Below are 20,649 nucleotides of genomic sequence, written 5' to 3' on the forward strand. Positions count from 1 at the left end.
GTACGACCAATTTCTCATTTGACTGATCTGATTGGTCGCTGTTCAATCAACTTTAGGCTTAAAAAGTGTTCCTAAAACCTAAATATGTATTTTAAGACGCAATCAAACCAACCAATCAGAAGAGAGATTGTTTCGTTGCGTTTAGAGACCCCCAAAAATGGGAGTTGTACTCCAGTAATTAGCTTTATTGGCTACTAGGCGAATTCGGAATAGGAATACATCAGTTGGCTGTAGCAAAGCGTTTTCTAAAAATGTTTTTTGTTTCGATTCAGCTTTTTGGCTGCGTGTGAACATTTAAATCAGATACGAAGCTGACATCTGCATAAGCTCAACCGTCCTTCTGAAAGAGTCTGCGCTGATGCTTCGTCTTCGTGATTGATGGCGATTGGTAAGCAACGTTTCGGTGCGTTACCGCCCCCAGCTAGAATGGAGTGAAGATTTGAATGCTAAACTGATACACATATTCCATATATAGAGACAAAAAACGCATCTATAAGTGTCCGGTAATAAAGCGGCTACACCCAGAGCACTAAATTTCCTGTTGGCTCTAAACGTAACAAAAGTATCTCTCTTCTGATTGGCCAGTGTGATTGTTGAATCAGAACTTCAGTTTCAGTCATATTATGGATTTACATTAACAGTACTTTGTTGCCAAGGAGAAGGAGTACTAAACTGGAACCGTGAATGTTACACATTATTCTAAAAAATAAGTTTATTTTCCGTTTTCATCAGCTGTAGTCCATTATTTAAATTGCCGGAAAGTAACACCTGAAACATAGCAAACTGTGTGAATCTTTTTAATTTTTAAAATTGAATTAGTGCAATATTGTTTTCCTTTGACATCATATATTTAAAAGCACAAATAATTAAAACGTATAGTTCTGTGGAAACCTCTTTTCTGACTGGCCGGTTTAATATGTCACAATTTTATGTTTTACTTTTAGGATCTCACACAGAAGCCTCTACTCAGCTAAACCTTTAAATGAGATTTAAACACCCAAACTAGTAGAAAAGCTTTTGTGATTTCCTTTATTAAAAAATTGGCTTCTGTAATATTTATAAACAAATACCTGGGCACATTAAATACATATAAAGTCAAATATATTCTTTATTATGCTTTCAGTGAAAAGGTGAGCCAGTTGAGGTGGCTCGGGCATCTGGTAAGGATGCCTCCTGGACGCCTCCCTGGTGAGGTGTTCCGGGCACGTCCCACCGGGAGGAGGCCTCGGGGAAGACCCAGGACACGCTGGAGGGATTACGTCTCTCGGCTGGCCTGGGAACGCCTTGGGATTCCCCCGGAGGAGCTGGAAGAAGTGGCTGGGGAGAGGGAAGTCTGGGCCTCCCTTCTGAAGCTGCTGCCCCCGCGACCCGACCCCGGATAAGCGGAAGAAAATGGATGGATGGATGGATGGTTACCCGTGTAACCAAATGTGTTTAAAACTCAACACATTTTTAGTTTTGAGGTCATGCTGGCTTATTGTGGTTTAATTATTTCAACACTTTCATGGTTTTTTTTTTTTGGCAACTTTAAAGGGTGACATGGTTTAAGCTTTCCCTGCTGGTGATGATTTGATCACTGACAGCTGCTGTAAAGCGACACTTTTTGACTGATCTCATCCAGGATGAGGCGGGCTGTTCGCTCCAGCTCAGCCAGCTCTTCTGCTTTCTCCTCCAGAATCTGCTGGTTGGCCTCGTAGGAGTTCTCCAGCTCTAAAAGAAAAACATACATTTTTATTTAATTAAAAAAAAATCTTCTTGCTTAATAGGTGTCTAGTTTTATTTGACCTGCCTCTAGGTTTTTAAAATATCTTTATTAGCAATGCAAACAATTAACAGACTGACAAATAGTTGTCAATTAATTGTTTATTAGATTAAAATGAGTTCGCTTCGATTAACTAATAACGGACGTTATCCAGAAGATGGCGCCATTGGTCACCTTAAGCGGAGTTGTGAACAAAATGGCGGAGGCCGCCTCCCTGAACGGGAAACAGAAACGGTTCAAACGTCCGTTTTGGGATGCAAAACGCACTTTATGCGGTTCTGTTTAGAAATATAAACACTAGGCAAGTTCCTTAAGTCTCACTTTATTAGCGCCGATTCAGCCGTGCTTTGTAACGGAGCAGCGTCAACTTTTCAACAAAAAAATCACTGATTTGCTCCGAAGCACAAACACGAAGTGTCACCACTGAACGTAGACAAGAGAGGCAAATAAAATTTTCGGCCCTGAACATATCTCTGTTCATGAGGGTTGAGTCTTTAACATGTTTTATTCTTTTCATCTTTTATTTTTTTAAGTTTATTAATATGAAAAAACATTTTCTGTTTATTCAGTCAGTATTTAATACAATTGACACAAAAATTGTTGAAATATAATCTTTAGTTTTGTTTTTTAGTTCTGCATACTGAGAAAAATTATCCTTCATGTGAGTCTAGTTTTTTTTTACTGACAGTTGCTCAATTAATCGTTAAGATCAATCAGCTTTAGATTAACTCATTAATCAACTTGGATATAAAATCTTTATTGATTATGATTCTGAGACGGTTCACCTCTGAGTCTCTGCAGCTTGCTGTTGCTCTGTGTGATCAGCTCTCTGGCTTCTCGCTGCAGCTCGTCTGCTTTGCTCCTCGCCTGCAGCACCGACTCCCCTTTACCCTCCAGATGGTCTTCCACCACCTCCAGTTTATCCTTTAGGTCCTCATCAAACTCCTACACAGACAGAGGAGGAAAATAAAAGTCTAAATCTTTAACATAAATTATCAACTCCCGGGTTTGTAAAATTTGAGACCTTTTGAGCCTCTTCTGCGATCGCTTTGGCCCGTTCAGAGACCCGCTCAGCCGTTTCCACCTTCTGGTTCATCTCCAGGTTGTTCTGCCTCAGCAGGCCCAGCTCATGCTCCAGCTCCAACAGGCGACCGGTGGTCTGACTGAGCTTCAGCTCCGATTGTACCGTCTCTGACTCGACCTGAAACATAAACCCATTTTCAAAGGACTAGAAGTAAAAGGAGGCGGGTTGTGGGTGACACAAAACACGTTCATTAGATGTTTTGCACCAAATCTTTTTTAGATGCTGAGAATTTTGAGATTAATCTCAGAAATTCTTTAGACAAAACAAGCACATTTCTGAGCTCCAAAAGTCAATAATTTGTTTTACTTTTGAAACACAGAAATTTCCAAATTTTTCAAGAAAATTTCAGAATTTATTTCAAAATTTGAAAGTTTCAATCTCAAATGTTCAATATTTTTCTATAAAATTTCTCAAAATTTGAGGTTTTCTTGCAAACTTTTGACTTTCTGACTTCATGTTCTTTTTATTCTATAAAATTTTGTAAATTACAAAATTTCCAAGTTTTTTGTAAGAAGTCTACTCCTTTTTTCTATCTACAACGGCCTTGATACAGCGTCATAATTTTAGGCTGTCTTGCCACTTTAAATCCAGATAAGCTGCTGCTGGCCACACCCCCTAACTCAATGCTTACACTTGCAGTAAAAATGGCTACAAACAGATGCACAGTTGTACAACCGTACATCGTTGAAAAGCATAAGTAGAGCCTTCTGCACAACCAACAATAATAGAGCAAGTGGTTTCTGGATGGAAAGTCAACAACTAAACATTTGGCTTTTCCAGCAGCCATTACGTGGAGGTAAAACGACTGGGTGCTTTTGTTAAGTTCTTGTTTTTAGAAGCAGTGGAAACCGAAGTGGAAGGACAAAAATGTACAAAATGAGAATGTTATGTTTTACATTCAATATTGGACGAATTGATTTTTGTAATGACTTTATGCTCTTTATTGGTCAAACTCACAGAGTTGATCAGGTCTGTGGTTTCTTTTGTGTTGTCATTGGCCAGCTGAATGGCGTCCCTGGCGATGCTCTGAGCATGCTCAGTCTTTTCCAGCGTCGCCTTCACTGTGTGCGCCATCTCCGTCATATTTGATGCCTCCTTACTAATGAGAGGAAAAAAACAAAGTTAGCTCTTATTTCATAAATAGTTTTTCTGTTCCATAACTTTCTTGAATTACCTCGCCTATGTTCTTTGGTAGTAGTTGTCTGCATTCAAGTTCAGTTTATGTTTCAAGATAGCATATCTGAGCACTCCAAATTAAAATCCTTTTTTTTTCATTTCTCTATTTCCATTCAAGTGTTTTAAAATCTGTCCACAGATTTGCCTCCAGTTATTTAAATGTTGTGCCATGTAACCGTCATCTGGGCTTTCCCAAAGGCGTTAAACTTAATATGTATGACTGGAAATAAAGTAGTAAAATAGTCTAAATAATCCTAACTGATCTAAATAGATCAGATTTTAGTCTGAGTTAATGTCAGATAGAGAAAGAAATAGTTTTTGCATCTTTTTTATCAAAACATGATTAGAGAACTCTACCTCCATCTCCTGGAAAACCAGCGTAAGTGCACTGAATGGTAACTTCAATAATGAACTAATTTATTAATATTGATACTTTTAAGCTTTGATTTTATGTTGGAGGCAAACTAATGTTAATTTTAAAATGATTATCCAATAAATGGGACATTATGCATCACTGGCTTAAACTTTTTATCCATTTTTGCAGCTTTATTGTTCGTTCCCTTTAATCCAAAACTGCATTTCTTAACAGTTTCTTCAAATATGTGAGCTCTGGTTAATATTCAGATTTGTTTTCATAATATTCATCTGAACTGCCTGAATTTTGTCATTTGGTTTGGGTATCTTTGACTAAAAAAAAAAATAGGAAAATGTGATGCTAATTAAAATCAATTTATAGTTGTCACTTGTATTTGTAGTGTAAATGGGTTTGTCACGCTCTCATAAAGGTAGATATGGAAGTATGATCTTAAAATTGTTTCTTTTGATGCCTAAAGATGGCTGGAAGACTATGAAACGCAGCCAGTTGGAAAGAAAAAAACAGAAAACCTTTAAAATATAGCAACAACTCTGTCACTGTGGAAGTGAAACCAAGAAAAACGGGACTCTGGGAGTTACCTTGCTGATTTGGCCCGAGTCAGGAGAGATTCTGCACTTCGGATGTCCTTGGCGCTCTGACTGAGGATCTCCTCCACGCTGGTCAGAGTGCCGACCTTCTCCCTGATCTCATTGGTCAGTTCCTGCAGCTTCTCTGCCGATGTCGGCATCTTCAGAGCCAGCACCTCATTGGCCACCGCCTCGATCACAGAAGCATCTGCCTTCTCATCTGTTCCATCGGAGACAAACCTGCTGTTATTTTGCTCTCTAAACCTCGGTTAGCTGAGGAGATGGTGATAAACGTACTGGTCAAAAGGTCGCGGATCTCTTTGATGAAATCTCGTAGTTGCTTGTTGCTCTGCTCTACTCTCTCTTTGCTGCGATTGGACGAGATCAGCACATCCATCGCCTTCGCTTTGGCCTCATTTGCGCGTTTGTTTGCTTCCCAAACCTGACCGTAAATAAACACCTGGTATCAGCTCTCAGTATCCGATTTTGTTCCTACAGATGTTCTGGCAGGATTTTAGTTGTTTTCCAGACTCAAATTTTCAGACTTTATAATAAATTCAGCCCAGATTTAAAGCCTAAATTTTGTAGTTCCCAGTTGATGGATGACCAACAAATGGAAGGACAGGGGATGGATAATGGACTATCAGCAAATGTATAGATGGATAGACAGTCAACAAACGGATGGATGATCATCAAATGGATGGTTGGATGATGATTGCTAACCAACAAATGGGTGGATGGATATGATAAATAAACGTATAGATGGATGGAAGTATTTTCCCTGCTCAGGTGCATCCTGATTCCCTCCGTTCTCCCTCTCACCATCCTGGACAGCTTGTCCACCTCCTCCATGGCCTGCTGGATGTCCTGGTCCAGCTTCTGGGAGGATTTCAGGGCCGTTTGAGATGTTGTGACGAAACCGCTGCATCCCTCCCCTCCACAGTGGGGCGCTCCGTCCTCCCTGACACACCCGAATCCGCCGCAGGTGAAGCAGCTCTCCCCTTCCCCTGATCCACCACACATCTACAAAAGCATCCCAATTAGAGGTTGGCGACCAGTTGAGGTTGTGTTGACTTGATTACACCCTCCAGTGTCTCTCACCTTCTCACTAAGTGGGGACAAGTCAAACTTGTCCAACTCTTTGGACAGCTTGTCCAGCTTCTGCGCGTTTCTTTGGTGTTTCCGGTCAAACTCCCTCTGACTGCTGCTCAGTTTGTCCTCAGTGGCTTTCCGTAATGCAGCCGACTGCTCCAGCTTGTTGCCAGGATCACTGGTTGCGGCATTGGAGCGAAGCTCTGCATCTTGGGACTCCATGTGTGCAGCAGAAATTGTGTTCATGGCTCCTACAAACCACAAAGTTGAGGAATCAAATATATTCTTAAAGGAAAAGCTGAACAACAAACCTGGTTCGTTTTCATTTGAAGTCACTGAAACTGAAGTAATTGGAGTATTTTGGATTAACCAACCAAACTTCTTTGAAGGTTATGTTTCCTTGAACAGGTTAGGGTACATCTATATGTTACACAAAACATTTTCATTACATTCTTTTGTGCAAAATCATTCTTAGATAATGAGATATTAGTCTGCAGAGTTCTGTCTATTTTAGCTCCTTTCAGAATCAGCTTTTTTAGGGCCTCTGTCACTTTAAATCCAAATAAGTTCCTAGCCACGCCCCTCAACTCAACATTTTACTTGAACCTGAAAATGGCTGCAAACAGATTCGTAATTATACAACCGTGCATCTTTGAAAAGGAGAAGTGGAGCCTCCTGCACAACCAAGAATGCAGCAAGTGCTTTCCTATTAAGTGAACAACAAAACACTTGTCTTTTCCAGCAGCCATTATACAACCCATAAAGCCGGAAAGCCAGCTGACCAAACCCGCTGGAGCGCTGCGTGGGTTGCTAGGTAAATATGCAGTGAATGTGACTCAGCATTGGGAAGTTTTTGAAATTGCTCATTTTCTATTCACCAAAAACTTATTAACCAAAAATGGCTGTGTGTTTAAACACTGGAACTGTTTTCAGAAGGAGCTGAGACCCAAATGGAAGCAAAAAGTCATGCAAACACTTAATTTGTTATAATAGATCCCTTTGAAATCTGTTGGACTTCAAGAGTAACTAAGCATGACGAGATTATGAGGAAGTTTTTCTCTCACCATGGATGTTGGCGTTCTTGATGTTGTGGACTTGCTGTATGAGCTTTTGGACGTGTTGCTCCAGCTTGTTGGCCTCCTCGGTCAGTACATCCAAGTTTGTTTCTGTTGCGTTTGCTTCATCGTTGACACCATTCAGTTTTTCCTGCGTTGCGGTCAGATTCCCGTTGAGGAACGACACCACTCCACTGTGAACACAATGAGATATTAAAGCAAACTGTAAATTTGATCTTGATGTTTCGACGTTATTACATACGTGATCTGATTTATCAGGTCTTGGACTTTCTCCAGCTTCTCTGAAGCGGTCTTGTTTTGCACGATCTCCCTGACGGCCTTGGCGTTTCTCTCCAGACTGCTGATCAGCTCCTTGTACGGCGCCGTCACTCCAGTGGTTAGCAGCTCGGTAACTTGGGCCTCCAGACGGTGAGTCTGATTGGTCAGCTCGCCTACGACGCTGTCCCAGACGGAGAAGCACTGGTGGCAGGGTTCGCAGATGGGGAACTTCCCCTTGTAGTCCCTGGCGCATGTGTCACAGCGAGGGCCGGAGAAGCCTTCCAAGCAGGCACATTGCCCTGTGGCTCGATGGCACTGACCACTGGAGATTCCCCGGGGTTCACAGTCACAAGCTGGTATCGCAAAGAAATTAAGCATTAAAGGTCAGTTTTTGGATCTATGAAGATATTTGAAGGCCTCTGTTTTAGATACACACATTTAAGACTTCTTAAGGATGCGTAGACACCCTGTACTTTGCAGAACCGACTTTTAGTGTTACTTTCTCTGTCTCTGGTGTGAACTTATTTAAATGTTTCATCTACAACCATAAATGTTACACTTGAATACCAAAAAGGTACTGTTAACCTCCCAAGTTCTGGACCTTGCACAAAAAAAATAAACAACAGGCTTTCCTTCCGTCCTTTGAGACAAAGAATGGTTATGAGTCAGGCAGAAGGAATGCAGAGTTTTTAACCATCGCTGCTCCACTGAAACCGAAAACAAATGTTTCTGCCATGATCACACAATAAGTTTGTCTTTAGAAACACACATTAGGCTGAAATCTACACATGGTAACTAATGGTACGTATCTGAGATACTGTAAGAGCAGAGGACATCCCTCCCACTCGTTTCTCACACCGTTTCCCATGAAACAAAACTCATTACTGAGTCATGTGCAGATAGGAAGCGGCACACAGCTGGTGTAGCAGCTCGGCAGACCAGGATGGGTGCAGCTGGAGAATATTAGGAATCTGCTCCGTGACAAAACAGGGATGCTTGGGAATCTGTGAGGACGTCTGGTTCTCATGAGTGTGGTTTCTCCCATATCTACCCCATTTGTGGCCATGTCTTCGCCTTTTTCTGTTTCCAGCTACTGTGCCGCACAGAGTTGGAAAAAATCAACAGTTTGAGCAACAAACGCCACAGATTAAACACCTTAAATTGCGTTTGGGTTGAGTCGGATTATGGTTGTCGTGATTTGGACTTTAGCAGGGCTGCAACTAACAATTATTTTAGTTATCGATTTAATCAATAAATTGTTTTTGCCAATTAATCGGATACGAAAACTGAAATTCTGCAGATTTCTCATTTAAGCCTTTTTCTTAAAATTATTAGAAATACATTAAAATATGCAAATAAGCAATTAAATTCTTATTAAAATAATTTTATTGCTTAACGTGCATTAACAGGATTCCATGAGAGGGATTTGTAGAAGATGTATCTGTAGCTAAAAACAAATACTCAACATGTGAACAGGGCTGATCTTTTGACTATTTATTGGATTAATCAATTAATAATTGAATAGTAGAAGGTGCTTAATCAGAGATTTTTTGCAGCGATTATAAGCTAAAACTATCACATGGAGTTTTACAGATAAAGTTTTCTTTATCTTTTATGAAAAATTTATATATTTTTGTATAGTTTTGGCTTAATTACGGCAATGAATATGTTGTTCTTTGAATAGATGGTCTTTTTTAGAGTCTCTATACACCAATTAACAATTAATTGATTTACTAAATCAGTTGATGATTATTTTAATAATTGATTAATTGTGATTTGACCCTAGATTTTAGATTCTCTCGAATGTGCTGTAGATGCTTGTGATGAGTGATAACGTCCTACCGTGACATTTGACCTCTGGATTTCCCCAGAACAGCTCTTTGCATTCTCGGCACGTCCTGCCACTGAAACCCGGTTTGCACATACACTGACCCGTAACCTGCAGGAAGGCAACAACACAAATCCAGTCAATTCACATGAATTTTAGCCAAACATTGTGCAGAAAGTGGTCATTTTCAAGGCAGAGACAATGGAGTTTTGTAGGGGTTTTTTTTAGCCTCTGAATTAAATGTGTATTCAGTTGTTCCACTGTGTATTCTGAGACTTCCTTCCTCTGCTGGAGAGAAGCCAGTAAACACAAAGGTTTGTGAGAGAGTAGCATTTCAGTTTTTTTGTATACACAAAAAACTGAAATGTGTGCGTTAATGAAAACAAAGCAAAAGGAAGAACTCCCTTATATCTGTGGCGAATATATCAAAGGAGTTGCACAAACACAGATCAGAGTGTTGAGTGGAAAGATAAGAGGACCCTGCTGCCTTCCCATTTGTAAAATTCCCGTGTTGGTCTCCATATGGAAAAGCTCTGGCAGCAGCAGCTCAGTATAGCAGCACCTAGAGTTTGAATCAGTTACTGGCTGCTTTGGGGTTTAGTTTGGCTATTTCTTGGTCTTTAAATTCTGGTTTTAGATCTGTATGTCATACTTATTCACTAGTTGCTTAAATTTTCCTGTGAATTTTCAAAATCCGACAATTTCCACCAGTGTTTCAATTTCTGTTTGATCATATTTATTGTGTTATCTGTTATTATTTAAATTTTCTTGTACATTTTAATTTATTTATCTTTGATTATTTTCCCGTTTGGTTTCCAGATCCTTCACTTTGTTCAGGTCCCTCTGGGATAAGCAGTCTCCTCCCTCAGTTTTCCTGCTTTCTGCAAAAACAGGAAGTGAACTATAGCACAGGGCATTCTGGGTAAATGGAACTAAAACAAATGCACTAGTTTAGCGCTAGCGGACGAAAAAGCTTGTGGTCTTTTACCAACAACAAAAGGGAAATCCTATTGGAAAAATCTGAAGCTACTCCTTTTTTGTTTACATTTCAAAAAGTTGTGCTCAAGTCTTCTTCAGAGGTTTTTGTGTCATTTTCTTCTGTAGTTGTTGGTGCAGCGCCACCACAGGTGAAGAGGGGAATAGGGTTTTCAATTTGGTGCAGCGCCACCACAGGTGAAGAGGGGAATAGGGTTTTCAATTTGTTTGGATCATGAAAACCACAGCAGCTGAAAATGTAGCAAATGTTGCAGTTTTGATTACCAATCAAACTGAATCTACCAGACTTTCAGGTGTGAAAACGCCTTAATTGCTCACCTACTTCCTGCTTAGCCCAGTTCTGATCCAGTAACTCACCTCATCATCAGCATACCTAAAATCAAAAATATTTTGCTCATGCGTCTGACTCACCACATCGCAGGAAGACCCGACAGAGTGGACAAGGTCGCAGTCGCAGCGTTCGCAGCCCGTTCCGCTGGCGAGGTTCCATGTATTGGGAGCGCAGCGGTCACAGTTCTGCCCGACCACGTTGGGCAGGCAGGAGCACTGGCCGCTACGCTGGTCACAGCGGCAGTCGTCAGGGGATGGACAGGCGGAAGATTTCGTTCCCGAAGAGTTGCACATGCACTCTTTCAAAAAGGAAGACAAGGCAGAAGTTGTATTTACTTCTATGAAGTCAGACTTTCTTTGAATCTTTTAAAGTGGTGTTCAGGCTTTCTGAAATTAATTGACAATACACCCAAACCAGCCTCCAAAAGTAACATGTCAGCTCCAAGAAAATCTGTAGGTTCTGCAGAGTTATGACAAATTTCCAGAGATTTAAATCAACACATTTTAAAGACCAGTCCCAAAAAGTACCCTTTAGTTAAAGGGCACCTATTACACTTTCTTTAACAGGTTAGGATAGATGTAAATGTGTTGGAGCTCCGATTGGGTTGCTAGGTCACGGGGCTGGGTGGGGGTTGCTAGGTAACGCTGGAATGCCAACTGAACATTGGTGAGGTTTTTCAAACTGCTCATTTTCCAAATACCAAAAACATTAACTTATTGCCAAAAAACAGTCGGGTGGTTTTTTTTAAGCACCTGGGTTGTTTTTTTTTCAGAAGCAGCAGAAACCCAAATTTAAGTATAAAAATGTGCAAAATGTCCCTTTAATTTTTGAAATGTAACCTGCACATTCAAATGCGTAAAATTGTGAAACTATTAGGGTTAAAGTTACAGCAGTTTCCCTAAGAACCATGTAATTTCCTGAAAGTAACATGTAAGTTCAGGGAATGCAACCAGGGTCGTTAGAAGAATAATGACTCCATGTTGGTCACAAAAAGATGATAATTTTCAAATATTTTGGTGTTTAATAAAAGTCCAGCAATATTTCAATTAAACGCCTCACGTCCATCTTTAATGTTTGTAAAGCATTAGCTGTATACACAAAAAAAATATTTTTTGCCCCCTCAAAATTGAAAACAAAGTTCAGAAAGTTTGGAGAATCGCTGCTCAGGACCTGTTATCCTAAATCGTCCGGCTCGATGGAAGCGAAGCGTAAGCCGAGTTTTTTTTCGTGTATCTATACTCACTCCGGCAGCTCTGCTTGGAGGCGTCGCCGTAATATCCCGGTTTGCATTGCTGGCATGAGTGGCCCTGCGTGTGGTATAGACATTTCAGACAGGCACCTGTGCGGACGTCGCAGGATCCCGGGTCGTGCATGTCAATGTTGTTGTTACAATCGCAGGGCGTGCAGCGGCCGCCGGGAATCAGAGGGTTCCCATAATAACCCGGGGCGCACTCATCACACCTGGTTCCTGGATGACGAAAGAAAACAGAATTTAAATAAGAAAGAAAAAAAACGTCCAGAAAGGTAAATTACAGGGAGGGAGAAGAGGTGCAACATATTGAGGTCTGTGTGACTTGAAGACACGATGACAAAACGATGCTTTTGTGCTGCTTACATAATAACAAATCTGTAAAATGCACCTTTGTAGCCGTGGCTGCACACGCACACCAGCTGATCGGTCAGAAGGTAACAGCTGTCCGCAAACTGCCGACCACTGCGGGGTCCGTCTGGACACATGCAGGGGCGACAGTGGCTCCCTGATCCCAGCTCTGGGTCACCATGGTAACCATTTATACATCTAAAAACGGAGAGAGATTTCACACATTTGTTTGACAAACTCAAAGTTTCTCATTATTAACAATATGAAGCCTCCGGCATGCTCCAGATGTTTCGGTTTAAACTTGCAGCTCCACTTAAATACGGAGTTCCCCAAGGCTCCATTCTGGGTCCTTGTGTGTTTTGTTGTATATCTTGATTTAGAGGTCCGTTTTTCACTGTGTTATGTACAATGATATAAACATGAAACTTATACATGTGATTGCTGCATCCTAAGTGCACAGAGAAGCATCATCATAGATCCTTCCTTCCACCTGCTCTCAGACTCTACAACCATCACTGTTATCAACAAACTAGGTTAACATTCCTGTTGATATTTGCACAGTTTTACTCATTTTTGATAACATTTCTGCAAAATTTTATTTTCACACATTGTAACTAGTCTGTAGGTTTTAATCCACAAATATGCATACACGTTTTTCTACTTTTTTAAAAAATGATTCTATTCGGTTGCACATTGGAACCTACCCAGGATTTTCATGTCGTAATGTTGTCCTTACTGTACAGTATATTATTCTTCATTTTTTAAATTCATTTTATGTGTACCTACATGCCTCAGTTGCCTGTCAGTTGGCTGCTGTTGAAACCTGAATTTCCCCGCTGTGGGAAAATATTCTACTATATAATATTCATAATATTCTGACGACAAAAATCAAACAAATCAAAACTTGTAGCTGGACTGACTGAATGGCACTTAACAATGTTTTAGCTGCTGCTGTTGCCCAACAACCAAAGCGACTCCATTTTGTGTTTTTCAAAATCAGAGCCCATTTTTATGTTTACAACTTGCAAAAACTGTATCTTTGGCTACGTGCAAATCAGGTTGTTCCTCATTGCTTTTTCTCTTTTGCAATGCTAAAGCAGGCAGTAGCAAATGGAAAATGATTTAACACTGACTCAGCAGTAATGGTCTTCTTCTTGTTGCCATGTTGTACCTCTCACAGTGATGTCCGGTGGTGAAGTCTCTGCACCCCTGACACTCTCCGGTCTGAGGGTGACAGTACTCGCTGTGGCTGTTACACTGGCACGGTCGGCACTGAGGGAACCCCCAAAAACCCGGTAAGCAGTGAGAGCACTGGCGTCCCGTGGCTCCCTGTACACACTCACACTGACCAGTTGATTCGTGACAGAACGGAGTGACGGAGCCCAGCGGGTCGCAGTCACAAGCTGGGGGTTAAATAAAATTACCATTAATGAAAAGAGTCTGGCCACCGCACAGCAAAGTGAAGCGATTCCTGACACTCACATCTGCAGCCAGCAGGACTGAACAGGAACGTAGCCGGAGCGCAGTGGTCGCAGTTTCTGCTCACCACGTTGGGTCGACATCGACACTGACCGCCGCTGGGATGGCACACGGCGCTGAGGGAACCCTGAGGGTCGCAGTGGCAAGCTGGGTGGGGAAAAAAATAGATACTGACACAAAGATGCATGATTTTCTAAAAGTTTTGATTTGTATTTGGCTCCCTTCATTCTTGGATCTATGGATCCAATTGTTTCTAGAAGTCATTAACTACCAGATAGATTCCAGCTGTTTGTAGTTTAATCTCAGCTTTTTATGAAAATCTCAGATGTTTGTCACAACTAGAATCACAAAGATCAAGAAACACAGTGGACAGGTCAGTTAAAGTAATGTTGAGGAAAAGTTTAAAGAAAGGATTGGCTATAATAGAATGCCCCAAGTTTTGAATATCTCAATTCATCATCTATGGAAAAGTAAAACGCTATCCAACGAGCTAAACAGTCCGAAGGAGCAGCAATCAGAGAAGTAGCCAAGAGGAAACACGGTAAGAATTTATTAGATTTCTTTTTGGATTAGTTTTGTTTTGGTGGTTCATGAACTTTTACATCCTGCTTTAAATTTGAGAAAGAGATTAAAAACAGCCTTAAACAAACAAGATATCATCTAAGGGACCAAAAATCAACAACTTGAGACACAACCTAGCCAGTAACATACTCATTGCTCCTTTGTGCAGCAGAGCAGAGATGCTGAAGATGTAGTCATTGCAGATGTCCGTCATCGGGCTTTTGATGACGCTGCGGCTGCTTTCCAAACATCTGTAGCGCTGAAACGTGTCCCACGCTTCCTCACCCTCCGTCCCATGAAACATTTCCATCTCTCTGACCCGGGGCATCAACACCAGCTAAAAACAGAACGGAGGGTTTGTGGGAGTGCTTCAGAGCTTGAGCAATGTCAGATGGCTTTATATGGAGCTCTAGGAAGCTTTCAAAGCAAATAAATGTTTAGAAAAAACGAAAACATACAGAGTCGATGAGCGTGTGTGGATTCTGGATGTGGCTGACCGAAGAGTACCGCGGGAAAGTCAGACGGATCGTGTAGTTCAGTCCTTTCTCCAAACACACCGGACTCACGAGCAGCACATGCCTGCAACACACATCAGGGTCAGGTTAGCGTGTATCCAGGGTCAGATTTAAGACCTTTTAATTCCAGGTAGAATGAAATTAAAAAAACTATAAAGACAGGAGATCATTAGGTTCTTCTGCAGGTTCGTATGTGTGCTGGCAACAAACGTGAGCCAGTGCTAAAAACGAATGTCCTACCGCCCATTGAGATTAAAACATTCTTTTGCAGGAGAATCCTGGACATACATTTGCACTTACCCATGATAGATGAGGAAAAAAAAACTAGCTAGCTAGCTAGAAAAGTTAAGCCCTGTAATTAGCCAACTTACACATTTTTTAGGCTTTTTAAGAATGTGCGGACACCCTGGTATCATAACACCTGGCAGGATATGCAGCAAACGTTTTACCTGGATCCAGGTGGGAGAGAGATGAACTGCTCGTCTCCGCTCTGGGCGGAGTCGCTGCAGTGAGCGGTGTAGCTCGGCGGGTTGAAGACGGGGCGCTCGACCCGAACGGTCACCTGGTCCCACTGCTGCGGCAGCTGCAAACACAAACACGCAATAATATGTTTACTCTGCGGTCCTTTTCAGACATTCTGAGTTCATAGAGCGCTACAGCAAAGCAAGGTTACCATAGCAACCATTCCAGATTTGGATTAGCTCTGTTTCGTTCTGATTTGTTCATTTGTAGACTTTTGGTCGGACAATCGTTCCCTCTGGTTTTGGAAGCTGACCAAAACCAGAGTCGGTGATTTCTGGAGCTCAGTTTGGGTCGCTTGGTAACGGGCTGGGCTGTGGTTGCTTGGTAACGGCCTGGGTTTAGCTCGCGTTGCTAGGTAATGTGCTGGGCTTGGCGTGGGTTGATTGTTGAGAGGCAGTGCCTGCTGATTTGTGACGTTACATTCATAAGGTTTTTGTAACGGCTCATTTTCCAGACACCAAAAAACATTAACTTACTGCCAAAAGAATGATAGTTTTCTTAAACACTTTGGCTGTTTTTAGAATCAGTTGAAACCCAAATGGAAGTACAAAAATTTGCAAAATGTGAATTTTGTATAATATGTTCCCTTTAAGAAAGGCTCTGAGAACTTTGTTGGTTCGTATGTGTGCCAGCAACAAAAGTGAGCCAATGGAAAAAACAAATGTCTTCCAGCCTCTGTTAAAAAGACAAACAATTGATGTTTCAGAAGGATAATTACTTCAGACTCAATTAGAAAGAGATCACATATAAATTAGGCCTGTCACAATAAACAATAAATAAGTTAAAAAAAACTCAATAATTTTCATTTGCTTTATCGTTTTTCTCTTATCTTTTCTACCAAAAACTGGATGGTAAAAGTCCTCAGTTTGGTGGTTTGGTCTCAACTATACCAAAAAAGGGGATCAAAGCATTATTTCTGTATTTGTAAAATACAGAAAATAATGTTTTACTTATTTATTTTGGATATTTCAGATGTCTTCCACTTCCAGTGTTTAAATGTCCATTAGAATTTAAAGTTTCTTGATTGTTGAGAATGTGTTCTTGCATTTTTTTTAATGCCATTTTTACTATTATATCACTTGAAAATGGTCTCAAAACAACAATTTTATCGTTTGTCGCCATAAATTCTGGGACAATTTGTCATCCAGCAAAATTAGCTATTGTGACAGGACTAATATAAAACTCCCTTACTGAAACACAAGCAGGAAGCCAAGATTTATAAAATAAGAAAACCCTTCCTGTACGTTACCTGCGGCTCATAGCGAACAAGTATGTCGTAGTCCATTGACTGTGGGATGTTATTGACATTGAACTCTATGTAGCCGCCTTCAGGAACATGAGCAAAGCCCATCCCGGTCCATGTGGGGCTTCGGTCCTGAGGATAGGCCCTCGCAACGGATTTGACCCCCTGAGATAAAGGAGAAATTTCTCAAAATGTTGGAGCAGGTAGATCAGAAAAGGAAGAAACATTCAAAACCAGTTTTATACGCTTACAGGGCCGTGTTGAGCCTCTTCTGCTTCATACGTGTAGTGATCCAAAGAGATGAAGTAGAATCCGGACTCGACCTGATCGCAGCGGCGTCCGAACATGTGCGCCCGGCAAACACACTGACCTGACTGGGGGTCACAGCTTTGGAGCGGGAGAAGGTAGATTTAAAAGACTGGGACATCGATTTCATCTTTAAAAACTTTTTGAATCAAAGAATGAATATGAAGAACATGAATAAACCTTCAACTAGAACTGTTAGAATTAGGGCTGGACGATATGGCTTAAAAATATAACAAATCTGATTTCCCATTAAATTTATTTTCTCAATTTTTTTTTCTGAAACAGAAATTACAAACGACAGAAAAGATTTTCAAAAAGTGTTTTTATTTCAATTATCCCTTCTGTGAGTTAAACAAGATGGTTCAGTGTGGTGACATCACTCTGAACCATGGAAACTCAAAGAGTGGATTGTTGGGGGGGAGGGTGATCCATATTTTCCAAAAATTACATCTTCAATTGATCAAATGGATTTATTGCTCTAAAATACTGTCTCAAAGTAGCTCAACAAATGTAACAGTCCAAACAAATGGACCTCCTGGCGCCATGTTTAATTGCTAACAGGAAGTTGTTTTGAAGCAATCTGATTGGCTGATGTAGGTTTTACTTTTGCACTACACTGCCCCCTACAGTGTAGGTTTGGCATGTTTATAACAACATTATCCGGGTTCATGTGAATGAAAACCTTTCTAAAATCGTTCCTGTGTACAGTATTTCTTAAAAAAAAAGATGTTCTGGAGATATTTGTTTTCAGAAAAGAAAGACCCGACTACGTGTGTACAAGGCCTTAAACCAGCTTTTTCTGTGTGTTTTGACCTACTTGTTGTTGATTGCTCCTCCCTGGTCGCAGTCACACGGTCTACAACCATCCATGTTATTCGCCAGACCCCAGTGCTCTGGCTGTTTGTACAAAAAGAAAACAGATGAGTTTTACTCCTACAGGAGGTGAAATGATGTGACTTTGTGTTTGGAGTCGTACCAGGCACTCATCACAGTTATGACCGGTGACAAGTCGCCGGCAGAAGCACTGTCCTGTTTCTGAATCGCAGGGGTTTCCTCCTGGCATCGTTCCCAGGCTGTTGCAGGAACAAGCTGCCAAAACATGCAATGAAACAATTCAGCAGCACGTCTTTCAAAATGCCCTTTACGATTCAACAACTATGACAGAAACATAGAAATGTTGAACCTACGCAGGCACCCGTCTGGCCCCTGTCCCAGCCCGTAGTGTCCCTGTCTGCAGTGGTCACAGCGCTCTCCCTCCACGTGGAGTTTACACCGGCACTGACCCGAGATCAGCCCGGCCGCCACGTCAGTCCGCGAGTCACACAGTCCGCCCTGCAGGGATCCCTCCGGGTCACAGTTACATGCTGCAAAGACACAAATAATTACCTTAAAATGATCTGAAGAGCGAAGACCAATGGATTATAAAGACTGAGCACCACTATAAGTTACTAAAGTTGACAAATATAATTTCTATCAACATGAGCCACTTACTGATTGCCATACCTGGTTCAGATTTTGTTTATTTAATTTATTTCACCAACTTGGTTCCAATTTGTAATTCGTGCTAGTTTTAAATGACCACATCTGGTCTTGATTGATTATCAATCTTCTTCCTACTTTAAGTGTCAGTTTGTTGCTGTTATTAAAGATTCCAAAGGTATTGGCACATTGTGTGAGTACTTGATTATACAGCACTGTTTAGTTTGCAGCACCGTGTATCTTTAATCGCGCTACAACAGCCGTCATTAGGTTTTCCAACACATTTAATCCAGTTGGTGAAAGAACCTGCACATGGTTGCAGCTGGTAGGAAAGTAAAGATCTCCTGGAAGATGTCAGCCTCGTTCGCAGACAGGTCATGTAAGCAGCCGTTAGCCGTTGTTTATGTGCGGGTAACGTACGTTCACAGATGTTAGGGTCTCTCAGGTCTCTGTTGGGGTGCTGGTAGAAGAAAGGCACACACTGCTCGCACTGCCGGCCCACTGTGTTGTGCTGGCAGTCGTCACACACGCCTCCGCTGACGTTACCGGTTGAAATGTACACGGCGAGGTCGAAGTGACACGACGAGGAATGCCGATTGCACTCGCATCCTGAATAAAAGAAAAAAACGAGTCATGTAATGGTTCTTAAAGGAGAACTGTTACACTTCCTTCAACAGATTAGTATAGATACAGAACATGTTCATTACACTTTTTTTGCACTGAATCATTCTTGGATCATGAGATTTTAGTCTGGTCAGTCGGAACTCAGCTTGGGTTGCTAGGTAACGGTGCTGGGCTGGGTGGGGGTTGCTAGGCAACGCCACAGTGCCCGTCAAATGTGACTTAACAATCGGGAGGTTATGAAATAAATCATTTTCCAGACACCAAAAAATATTAACTTACTGCCAGAAGTTAATGGGTGTTTTTTTTAAGCGTTTTTTTTTGAGCAAAAACAAAATGTGAAGACGTTTGATCTATACTTTTTGTAAACTTGAAGTTTTAAAATGGCAAATAAATTAAGAAGTTAATGTTGATATTTTAACTTCTTTAACCAACTGCAGCGATTTTTTTTTCTCATACATTTGCTTATTTCTTTTGAAAAAATATGCAGGTCTGGAAATTAAGTGTAGACCTCATGTAAATCCACTCGCTCACGAAACACAGATCCGTGCGTGGTCTCTTACTTTTGCAGGCGTGGGTGTTTCGGCCCTCTGCAGGTCTCCATGGCAGGTCGTGGTAAAACTCTTGGCAGCGCTCACAGTTCAGCCCCTCGGTGTTATGGTTGCAAACGCAGCGGCCATGAACCTACACACAAGAGTTAAGACTAATCTTTATGGGAAAACGTAAAGTTTATTAAAATATATCAATAAATGAATGGTAATAGTAAAGCAGATAAGAGGAGCAATCGTTCAAGCATGAAATTTGGCACATATCTTCTTCGAAACCCACTTTCAAATCATGTACCGCAAAAATTCAATACAGCGACCATTTTTCAAGATGGCCGACACATCTGACTTGGCGCTACTGTTATGGGTCAGATAATTTGAAGAAAAAGAAATAAATATTTTTGCACTAACATAGTAAGCTATGGTAATGTTTGTTCAAAGCAATTGCATATTTGACTTGAATTAAGATGGCATCCAAGATGGCCGCCCTCAAAGACAAATTTTGTAATATCTTTAAAAATCAATTTCTACAGTTTTGGAGGCAGAGAATTAGATACATGAGGTGAACTAACTAGAATAACTAATAGTTAAAGTGTGGGAAAATCTTACACATTTTATAATATATTTCAGAATCTTAGTTGATAAAACAGAAAAGCAGTTAATGTTATGAGAAAACTGTTGATGAAAGTTCATTAATTTGTTGAAGTCCATATGGGTCTTGGCAAAGTATTTCCTACAAATTTGGGATAAATTTCACGATCCAAATTGTTTATGGAAAAATCTGCTAAATAAAAAGGGATGTGAAGTTGTTTTTTTACCATGCCTTCATGTCTGCCCTGTCCTCTTTCCACAGGCGCGCACTCGGAGGCGTGGCCGTAGCAGAAGCAGTTCCCTCGGACCACCATGTCGAAGAGCGCGTAGTAGTACTTCTCCGTCACCTCCTCCCTGAAATCCACCAGGTTGTCGCCCAGCGTGTGCAGCTTGATGAACTTTATTCTGAGGTTTGTGATCTTCAGCATGTCTGAAACGCAGAGAAAACACTTTTCAAACAAATGTAGTTAAATGTGTAAAATGATGAAAACTTATTGATAATCCACTTGATTCCTTCATGAGTTAAATTCAACTTCTAAAACATTTTTTTTACACAATTATTATTTACATTTTAGACCTACCTGCAAAATAACATGCTTAATAGCTTCTATTCTATTTAAGTATTATAGCAAGTTAGATATA

General features: G+C 40.9%; 1 protein-coding gene across 1 annotated transcript in view; it reads right to left on the minus strand.

Annotated features, from left to right (window-relative positions):
- Window positions 1–1,508: 1,508 nt before the first annotated feature.
- lamb1b (laminin, beta 1b) overlaps window positions 1,509–20,649 on the minus strand; it is a 29,177-nt gene continuing 10,036 nt past the window's right edge. The window contains exons 7-33 of the mRNA XM_017302856.1: window positions 20,235–20,437; window positions 19,435–19,555; window positions 18,671–18,859; window positions 17,959–18,135; window positions 17,748–17,860; window positions 17,589–17,668; window positions 16,717–16,852; window positions 16,472–16,630; window positions 15,150–15,283; window positions 14,644–14,764; window positions 14,336–14,522; window positions 13,628–13,771; window positions 13,317–13,548; window positions 12,186–12,343; window positions 11,789–12,013; window positions 10,626–10,843; window positions 9,233–9,329; window positions 7,374–7,743; window positions 7,121–7,305; window positions 6,066–6,307; window positions 5,787–5,987; window positions 5,262–5,406; window positions 4,977–5,184; window positions 3,804–3,945; window positions 2,787–2,963; window positions 2,548–2,707; window positions 1,509–1,710 (exon numbers count right to left, since the gene is read on the minus strand). Coding sequence (XP_017158345.1) covers window positions 1,574–1,710; window positions 2,548–2,707; window positions 2,787–2,963; window positions 3,804–3,945; window positions 4,977–5,184; window positions 5,262–5,406; window positions 5,787–5,987; window positions 6,066–6,307; window positions 7,121–7,305; window positions 7,374–7,743; window positions 9,233–9,329; window positions 10,626–10,843; window positions 11,789–12,013; window positions 12,186–12,343; window positions 13,317–13,548; window positions 13,628–13,771; window positions 14,336–14,522; window positions 14,644–14,764; window positions 15,150–15,283; window positions 16,472–16,630; window positions 16,717–16,852; window positions 17,589–17,668; window positions 17,748–17,860; window positions 17,959–18,135; window positions 18,671–18,859; window positions 19,435–19,555; window positions 20,235–20,437 — 4,661 coding nt within the window. The 3' untranslated portion in view covers window positions 1,509–1,573. The remainder of the gene's footprint in view (window positions 1,711–2,547; window positions 2,708–2,786; window positions 2,964–3,803; window positions 3,946–4,976; window positions 5,185–5,261; window positions 5,407–5,786; window positions 5,988–6,065; window positions 6,308–7,120; window positions 7,306–7,373; window positions 7,744–9,232; window positions 9,330–10,625; window positions 10,844–11,788; window positions 12,014–12,185; window positions 12,344–13,316; window positions 13,549–13,627; window positions 13,772–14,335; window positions 14,523–14,643; window positions 14,765–15,149; window positions 15,284–16,471; window positions 16,631–16,716; window positions 16,853–17,588; window positions 17,669–17,747; window positions 17,861–17,958; window positions 18,136–18,670; window positions 18,860–19,434; window positions 19,556–20,234; window positions 20,438–20,649) is intronic.

The sequence above is a fragment of the Poecilia reticulata genome, linkage group LG23, assembly GCF_000633615.1.
Source record: "Poecilia reticulata strain Guanapo linkage group LG23, Guppy_female_1.0+MT, whole genome shotgun sequence".
NCBI lineage: Eukaryota > Metazoa > Chordata > Actinopteri > Cyprinodontiformes > Poeciliidae > Poecilia > Poecilia reticulata.